General features: G+C 44.3%; 1 protein-coding gene across 1 annotated transcript; it reads left to right on the top strand.

Moving 5' to 3' along the window:
* Nucleotides 1-2,009: 2,009 nt before the first annotated feature.
* LOC128377454 (NLR family CARD domain-containing protein 3-like) lies at nucleotides 2,010-9,739 on the top strand. Its single transcript, XM_053337405.1, has 8 exons — nucleotides 2,010-3,528; nucleotides 3,821-3,994; nucleotides 4,135-4,308; nucleotides 4,449-4,622; nucleotides 4,760-4,933; nucleotides 5,071-5,244; nucleotides 5,800-5,806; nucleotides 9,182-9,739. The coding sequence occupies exons 1-8, from the start codon at nucleotides 2,015-2,017 to the stop codon at nucleotides 9,737-9,739; spliced, it is 2,949 nt and encodes a 982-aa protein (XP_053193380.1). The 5' UTR covers nucleotides 2,010-2,014.

Here is a 9,739-nt window from a genome sequence, read left to right on the forward strand (position 1 = left end):
TAAGTGGTACCTGGAGCAGCCTGAGGCCCTGGAAGACCTCCCAACAATCCCAAAGAGTCGACTGGAGAAGTCGCACCGGTGCGACACGGTAGATCTGATGGTCCAGACCTACAGTGAAAACACTCTGCAGGTGACCAAAAAGGTTCTGGGGAAGATGAATAAGCAATGCTCACACACCATCTCTAAACGTAAGTCATGATTAAACTGATAAGTCTCACATGACAGGGAGATCCAGGCACTCTATTTATTTTTTTATTTTTTTATATATTAAGATTTTTGTTGATTTTAGGCGCCTTTATTTAGCAGGAAAGACAGACAGGAAACATGGGATTCGAACCGGGGTCGGCTGTGGGCGTGGCTCTAAACACTCGATCACCTGCGCGCCCCACTGAATGATCTTTTCAAATATAAAGAAAGTTTTTCTGCACAAATATGAAATGTTTTTGTTAAATGTAGTGAAATTAAAGGGCAGCACAGCGAGGCATCATGTGACATACACCTGTCACACAGAAGTTGCAGGAAGGCTTGAAGTACATGTGATAAATAGGACAGTGGTGTATCCTGAGATGTTTGTGTTGCCTGCAATGAAACACATTGACCATAGAGGTTCAGGTCTATAGTTCGTCCAGGTTGGCAGTGTGACCCTGCAATTAATTTAAAAAACTCTTTATCATGAGTTGGCTATCTCCCTTCTGTTTTACATGTCCCATGTATATGAACGGTCTAGAAGCATACATTCCTGTAAGTCCAGGTGGAGTAACAGATTATTGCATTTAAAGGTTGGGTCTGCAGACACATGATTGTGTGTTGTATGAAACCTTGTTTCATGGGCAGGTCCTTTTCGGAAGTCCCAGTTTTTTCCCAGGCTGACAGGCATGGGTGTGGGATTACTCATGAACCTATGTTGAGCACTGCTGTGTTTTCCCACAGTTTGGGGGGATTTGGCACATATGACATTGGACATTTTCAAAGCCTCCATTGCAGGAGCAGCTGTCCTGACTTCGGGCCAGAAAGCTGTTGGTTCCTACCTGAGGGGTTAGTCTTTTCAGATTTGGTGAATCCTCTATTACGTCCAGAGGATGAAAGAGGCTGAAGGGTACCGGGAGGCTAGAAGGACTTAAGCGTCTGTAGTAAAAGAAGGAAAACTGCTGTGGGATGGTTCTGAGAGATCATGGAGAAGTTGACCTGAATGAGGTTCTAGCAAGCAATTGGAAGATATTACTTGACAAAGGCAGCAATGATTTCACAATCTCCTGACCCTGACTGACACCTCTCTACAGAGGAGACTGGGCTGAAACGTTTGAGGGAAGTCTCATCCAGCTCTTGGTTACAGGTACAGGTTATTAAAGTACTCAGAAAGGTTCACAGTGGTAAGGTGCCAGAGGTGGATGAGGTTTGTTCTGATATGTTGAAGACTCTGGACACTGTAATGTTGTCTTAAGTGACACATGGGACCAGATGTTGTGTTCCAATGATTTGGGAGGCACATTGCTCAGACTATGCCAGAAACCAGTGTGAGAGTAATGAAGAGGAGGCTTAAACCAAACTTTAAATTCAGGAAAATGTTGTAGTGTTAATGGTTGTATGACTGTTAAGTGATTCATCACAGTATGAAAAATGTTTTAATCTAAGTTAACATTTTGTTATGAATCAGAAATCGGCACAATTATCAGGAAGCTATTAGAACTTACTGTAACATTACTCTCTTGTGTATTTTGTCTCTTGCATTCTTTCAGATACTCTTGCCATGTGTCAGCATAAAGTCAAATCAAACCTGAAGGAGAAATTTCAAAATTTGTTTGAGAAAATCACAAAAGCAGGAAATTCAAAACTTCTCCAAGAGTTCTTCACCGAGATCTTCATACTAACACAAGAAACTGGAGAGGTGAACATGGAACATGAGGTAAGACAGATTGAAACAGCATCCAGGAAACCAGTCAGACCAGAAACAACAATCAGACATGAAGACGTCTTTAAAGTCCCACCTGGAAGAGCTAAACCAATCAGAACAGTGATGACAAAGGGAGTGGCTGGCATTGGGAAAACAGTCTTAACACAGAAGTTCACTCTGGACTGGGCTGAAGACAAAGCCAACCAGGACATACACTTCACATTTCCATTCACTTTCAGAGAGCTGAATGTGCTGAAAGAGAAAAAGTACAGCTTGGTGGAACTTGTTCATCACTTCTTTACTGAAACCAAAGAAGCAGGAATCTGCAGGTTTGAAGAGTTCCAGGTTGTGTTCATCTTTGACGGTCTGGATGAGTGTCGACTTCCTCTGGACTTCCACAACACTGAGATCCTGACTGATGTTACAGAGTCCACCTCAGTGGATGTGCTGCTGACAAACCTCATCAGGGGGAAACTGCTTCCCTCTGCTCGCCTCTGGATAACCACACGACCTGCAGCAGCCAATCAGATCCCTCCTGAGTGTGTCGTTATGACAGAGGTCAGAGGGTTCACTGACCCACAGAAGGAGGAGTACTTCAGGAAGAGATTCAGAGATGAGGAGCAGGCCAGAACCATCATCTCCCACATCAAGACATCACGAAGCCTCCACATCATGTGCCACATCCCAGTCTTCTGCTGGATCACTGCTACAGTTCTGGAGGATGTGTTGAAAAGCAGAGAGGGAAGAGAGCTACCCAAGACCCTGACTGAGATGTACATCCACTTCCTGGTGGTTCAGGCTAAACTGAAGAATGTCAAGTATGATGGAGGAACTGAGAGAGATCCACACTGGAATAAAAAGAGCAGGAAGATGATTGAGTCTCTGGGAAAACTGGCTTTTGAGCAGCTGCAGAAAGGCAACCTGATCTTCTATGAATCAGACCTGACAGAGTGTGGCTTCGATATCAGAGCAGCCTCAGTGTACTCAGGAGTGTTCACCGAGGTCTTTAAAGAGGAGAGAGGGCTGTACCAGGACAAGGTGTTCTGCTTCGTCCATCTGAGTGTTCAGGAGTTTCTGGCTGCTCTTCATGTCCATCTGACATTCATCAAGTCTGGAGTCAATCTGCTGGCAGGAAAACAAACAGCATCCTGGTGGCCTGAAGTGTTCACAGGCAAATCAACACATGTCTACGAGAGTGCTGTGGACGAGGCCTTAAAGAGTCCGAATGGACACCTGGACTTGTTCCTCCGCTTCCTCCTTGGTCTTTCACTGCAGACCAATCAGACTCTCCTACGAGGTCTGCTGACACAGACAGGAAGTAGCTCACAGACCAATCAGAAAACAGTCGAGTACATCAAGAAGAAGATCAGGAAGAGTCTGTCTGCAGAGAGAAGCATCAATCTGTTCCACTGTCTGAATGAACTGAATGATCATTCTCTAGTGGAGGAGATCCAACAGTCCCTGAGATCAGGAAGTCTCTCCACAGTTAAATTGTCTCCTGCTCAGTGGTCAGCTCTGGTCTTCATCTTAATGTCATCAGAAAAAGATCTGGACGTGTTTGACCTGAAGAAATACTCTGCTTCAGAGGAGGCTCTTCTGAGGCTGCTGTCAGTGGTTAAAGCTTCAAATAAAGCTCTGTAAGTGGATGAAATACTGGATATTTGAACAATATCAAATATGTTGAATAAAAATATGATAAATTAAACATTTTTTTTTTTTTTTTTTTTTAAAGTATATTTTTTGGGGCTTTTTTGCCTTTAATGGACAGGACAGTGGAGATAGACAGGAAGCAGGAGGCAGAGAGAGGGGGAATGACACGCAGGATAAGACCGCTCGGCTCAGGATTCGAACCGGGGTCGCCTGCAACGAGGACTATAGCCTCAACACATAAATTAAACATTTTGTGTTTGTTACTAATCCTTTCTTCAGGCTGAGTGGCTGTCACCTCTCAGAGAGAAGCTGTGCAGCTCTGTCCTCAGTTCTCAGCTCCCAGTCCTCTAGTCTGAGAGATCTGGACCTGAGTAACAACAACCTGCAGGATTCAGGAGTGAAGCAGCTTTCTGCTGGACTGGAGAGTACAACCTGTGAACTGGAAACTCTCAGGTCAGGATAGAGCAGCTATAATCCAGTTGTACTGAACAGTGACAATAAATATTGATCTTACTTATTCTGCTCATCATCTGTAGGATTCTGGTACATATGTGATTAAAAACATGGTGTTATCAACCTTCTTATATTTCCAGTCTGTCAGGATGTCTGATCACAGAGGAAGGCTGTGCTTCTCTGGCCTCAGCTCTGAGCTGCAACCCCTCCCATCTGAGAAATCTGGACCTGAGTAACAACAACCTGCAGGATTCAGGAGTGAAGCAGCTTTCTGCTGGACTGGACAGTCCAAACTGTGAACTGGAAACTCTCAGGTCAGAATAGAGCAGCTATAATCCTGTTGTACTGAACAATGACAATGAATATTAATGTTAATTATTCTGTACACCATCTGTAGGATTCTGGTACATATGTGATTAAAAACATTGTGTTATCAACCTTTTTATATCTCCAGTCTGTCAGGATGTCTGATCACAGAGGAAGGCTGTGCTTCTCTGGCCTCGGCTCTGAGCTGCAACCCCTCCCATCTGAGAGAGCTGGACCTGAGTAACAACAACCTGCAGGATTCAGGAGTGAAGCAGCTTTCTACTGGACTGGAGAGTCCACACTGTACACTGGAAACCCTCAGGTCAGGGTAGAACAGCTATAATCCTGTTGTACTGAACAATGACAATACATATTAATGTTAATTATTCTGCACATTTGTAGGATTCTGGTACATATGTGATTAAAAACATTGTGTTTTCAACCTTTTTATATTTCCAGTCTGTCAGGATGTCTGATCACAGAGAAAGGCTGTGCTTCTCTGGCCTTAGCTCTGAGGTACAACCCCTCCCATCTGAGAGATCTGGACCTGAGTAACAACAACCTGCAGGATTCAGGAGTGAAGCAGCTTTCTACTGGACTGGAGAGTCCACACTTTGAACTGGAAACTCTCAGGTCAGGATCGAGCAGCTATAATCCTGTTGTACTGAACAATGGCAATAAATATGAATGTTAATTATTCTGCACATTTGTAGGATTCTGGTACATATCTGATTAAAAACATTGTGTTTTCATCCTTTTTATATTTCCAGTCTGTCAGGATGTCTGATCACAGAGGAAGGCTGTGCTTCTCTGGCGTCAGCTCTGAGGAACAACCCCTCCCATCTGAGAGAGCTGGACCTGAGCTACAATCATCCAGGAGACTCAGGAGAGAAATTACTGTCTGCTGGATTGAAGGATCCACACTGGAGACTGGACACTCTCTGGTAGGTGTACAGAACGTTAAAATATAGATAAATGTACTAAAATGAAAGGAAGTGTGTTTCCTGTAAACTACAGATAAATTAATTCAAAGACTACATTTACCATGATCCTTTGTTTTCTTGTGGGTTTCTGTCCTGTTTGTTGGGTATGTTCAGTATGTTATGAGTGATGTAATCTAAACCAATCAGAGATCACTTTGGGGGAGGCATACTGTAGCCACATGTGTGTGAGGAGAGCTGTGTGTGGGTGTGAAGTAGAAAACTAAGGGTGAGGCTGAATAGTGTTTTTTGTTTAGGAAGCTTCCTAACTGAGGGAAATGACCCAAAAGTATCTAAATGGCATCTATGACAAGAGCTGGTTGAATTCTCTAAATGCTAAGGAACGATGATTCAGTGCTTCCTTTCTAACCTCCTTTAGCACAGAGTACACCTGACCATCCTTTATGAAAGGAGAGATCATTTAACACAACCAGGTGACGCAGCATTCACAAACTCAACGTAATCGACTCTGCATCGATTCACAAAACATTCTACGTGTGTTCTACGTCTTATTCCAAGCTGTCCAGTAGGAGGAGACTGTAGAAGATAAGCTGTTAATATTGTAGTTTGGAATTCGAAGATCAGGAGTGTTAAAGATGGATTTACAGATTGAAGTCAATGCAGAATATGGAGGAACTGAAGTCGGCAGCGGTTTGGCGTGCAGAGCCAGTTTCTGAACTTCTGGAACATAAAATGAGAGAGAGAGTCAGCGATGGTATTATGGTGGCCTGGGACGTAGGCGGCGTGGAGGATATTGGTTAGTGATAGAGTGCCACTTGAGCGACGCATGAATGGCGTGATTGAAAAGGAGTTGGAGCGACCTTGGTTAATGATTTCAACGACTGAGATTATCATAGTGTATAAGAATGGATTAACTAGACTATTCGTGTCCCCATAGAACAGCGGTGGCTACTACGGGGGTAGATTTCGAAGAGGCGGAGGAAGCGACCTGGCAATTGTCCATGAGTACTGGGGGCCATTCTGATGCTAACCATCTACCGTTGTAGAAACCCCCAAAATCAGCAGAAGGAGCGGCATCAGTGTAGCTGGATGTCAAGGGAGTTAGTCAGCTGATCATCATAAAAGAAGGAGATACCGTTCCGGCTAGAGAGGAGATGGAACCACAAGCGAAGCTCTGCGAGACAGGATTGGTTCCGTGACAAGGAAGACAGAAGCGACAGGACGATACGATAGACCGCAGGTAGCTCTAAGAGCGTTGATAATGAAATAGTTATGGTGGTGAAATAGGACGACATATATATGTTACTTTGAACGTGTGACAGGAGCATTGATAATGAAATGGTAGAAGTGATGAGATAGAACGAAGTGTAGGTTACGTTAAACATATGAAAGGGGCGTTGATAATGAAATGGTCGAAGTGACGAGAGAGAACGACAGGTAGTTTACGTTAAACGTGTGAAAGGGGGTGGTCTCAGCTGGCCATTTGGCGGAGAACGATGCATCGTTCTGTCTGATGAAGTTGCGGGAGTAGCACTTGGGGGCAATGACATCCCGGTGTCACTGCCTGGGAGAAATGAGCTGCAGGGATCAGTGTAGTCAATTATGGGTTATCCTGGTACCTTGATGATGAGACAGCGGGGCGCTGGAAGCCCGGGGGCAGATGTTCCGGTTGAAGCAGAGTGCTGGCAGCTCTCGGTGCCAGGAGCCTTGACTAGAGCAGGCTTCTGTGGCAACTAGAGTAGGATGTCCACGATAAAAGCTGCCTGCTGTCGAACTAGGCGAGCCAAGGTTGGGTTGAGTAAACGGCAGGGTCACTGACATCAAACATCCTGGCTGAATTGAAGTGGTGCAGGGTCACTGGCATCCTGGTGCTGATGTTCTGGCCTAAGCCGAGTGCTGGAATGGAATGAAGGGACGGCAAGGGTTGTAGGCATCCCGGTGCCCGATGTTCCCGTTGGAACGAAGTGCTGTGGTTGGACAAATAGACAGCATGGGTTGCAGGCATCCTGGTGCCTGATGTCCCTGTCTAAACAAGCGCTGTGCTGCTGTTGGATTTAAGGAAACAGCATCGGTCGCAGGCATCTCGATGCCTGAAGTACACGACTAAGTGAAGTGCTGCTGTTGGATTTAGAAAACAGCATGGTCGCAGACATCCCGGTGCCTGATGTCTAAGCGAAGCGCTGGGGTCGTAGTGAGGAAACGTCATGGTTGCTGGTATCACTGTGCCCGATGTTCCTGTCTAAGCGGAACACTGGTTGGAGTTAGAAAACCACATGGGTCGCAGGCATCCCGGTGCCTGATGTCCCTGTCTAAACGAAATGCTGTGGCTGGAGTAAAGAAAACCGCATAGGTCGCAGGCATCCCGGTGCCTGATGTCCCTGTCTAAACGAAAAGCTGTGGCTGGAGTAAAGAAAACCGCATAGGTCGCAGGCATCCCGGTGCCTGATGTCCCTGTCTAGGAGCGGCGCTGCGGTTGGAGTGAGGAGACGGCAGGGGGTTTATGACTCAGACAATATAGAAGCAATTTCAGGTTAGTTGTATTTGTGATAAATTGTGTTAGTAGCTTGCGATCCAGCTTTTAACGTGGACGATACAGAGTGATTTCGGTTAGTATTGTGATAACAGTGTTAGTAATGGCGTTTAATGGTAGATGATGCCTAAAATGACGATTGACTCGATATGCTGGCAACGTGCAACCTGGTTTTTGTAATGTTCAAGCACGTGTAACGGTGTGCAATGGCAAAGTGACGTTAGAGTAACCGCGCGAGAAGCTTCCAGCTGGTATATGGAAAAGACAATGTGGAAGTAACTTTAAATTAATTATGAATCTTTACTACAAAGTAGTGGAGATGGATAACGTATGATGCAGGACTGATGCCGTTGGTATAATGCCATAGACTGTACAGAAGAAATGGGCGTAACAATGTGACGTCACCCACTGGTTTGTGGACTGCTGTTCGGGAGCCACTTTTATTTATTCATTTATTATATATATTATTTATATAGGAGCCGGAAGGGGTGTAATTGGTGTGTGTTCCCGCTCCTGAAACTGCGCTTATCAAGCTTCGAATAATATAAATGTTCATGATGTCCTGATGTCCCTGAACTCATCAGAGTCCATCTGTTATTTTATTATTGATGTATTTACTGTTTATTATAAAGAAGTTCACTTGTATCATGAACTTTATTTAGAACTTTCTAACTTGTGGTTGTTTCTTCTTATTGTGTCTTTCAACTATTATTATTATTATATATTCAAACCAAATGAATGAACACATGGAATAATTACAGTCAAATGTTTTGCTGTCTTATAGCTGCATTTATTCTCTGATCACTTCAAAAATGCTCCTTTTGTCTCCTTTTGATATTGAAGTGATGACTGGCTCTATCCTCAGGACAACATGCAGAGATCAATATTTAATCTAGTGATTTATCATGTGGGAGGACATATTTGTTCATCACATCTTCTTCTTCAGGTCTTTTCCTCTCAGACTTCAGTGAAAGAATCCAGCAGACAGTTGAGACAGATGAGTTTCAGCCTGTTTCTGTGTCACTCTGACAAACTGAGGAACACTGCTTCATGTTGAACAGCAGTTAGGACTCATGTTGGATAGAAAATCATTCTGACTGTGTTTCTTCCTCCAGGGTGGACCATGGTGGAGAGCAGTGGTTAAAACCTGGTGTGAAGAAGTGTAAGTGTGGATTGAATATGATTCATGACAACTAAACAGCACACAGTCAGTTTCTCTTTAAATACAAAGTTGGTCTTTGTGGTATTTATTCATTAAAACATTACTGACAAAATGTGTCATCATGAAACTTTATAGAAATGAACAACAGATCAGAAGTTAAACAGAGAATAAATCCATCAGGTGTGTCAGATGATAAACTGCTGCTGTGTTGTTTCTTCTTCTCTTCATCAGATTTCTGCGAACTCACACTGGACACAAACACAGTACACAGAGAACTCAAACTGTCTGATAACAACAGGAAGGTGACAGAGGTGGAGGAGGATCAGTCATATCCTGATCATCCAGACAGATTTGACCCCTACCTTCAGCTGCTGTGTAGTAATGGTCTGACTGGTCGCTGTTACTGGGAGGTCGAGTGGAGAGGAAAAGTTGCTATATCAGTGAGTTACAGAGGAATCAGCAGGAAAGGAAACAGTGATGACTGCAAGTTTGGATGGAATGATCAGTCCTGGATTCTGTTCTGCTCTGATGATGATGATGGTCGTTACTCTGTCCATCACAATAAGATAGAAACATCCATCTCCCCCTCCTCCTCTTCCTCCTCCTCTTCCTCCTCCTCCTCCTCGGTCTCTAACAGAGTAGCAGTGTATGTGGACTGTCCTGCTGGCACTCTGTCCTTCTACAGAGTCTCCTCTGACACACTGATCCACCTCCACACCTTCAACACCACATTCACTGAACCTCTGTATGCTGGGTTTGGGTTTAGGTCTGATTCTTCAGTGTATCTGTGTCCTCTGTCTGAGTGA

The sequence above is a fragment of the Scomber japonicus genome, chromosome 17 (assembly GCF_027409825.1).
Source record: "Scomber japonicus isolate fScoJap1 chromosome 17, fScoJap1.pri, whole genome shotgun sequence".
Taxonomy (NCBI): Eukaryota; Metazoa; Chordata; class Actinopteri; order Scombriformes; family Scombridae; genus Scomber; species Scomber japonicus.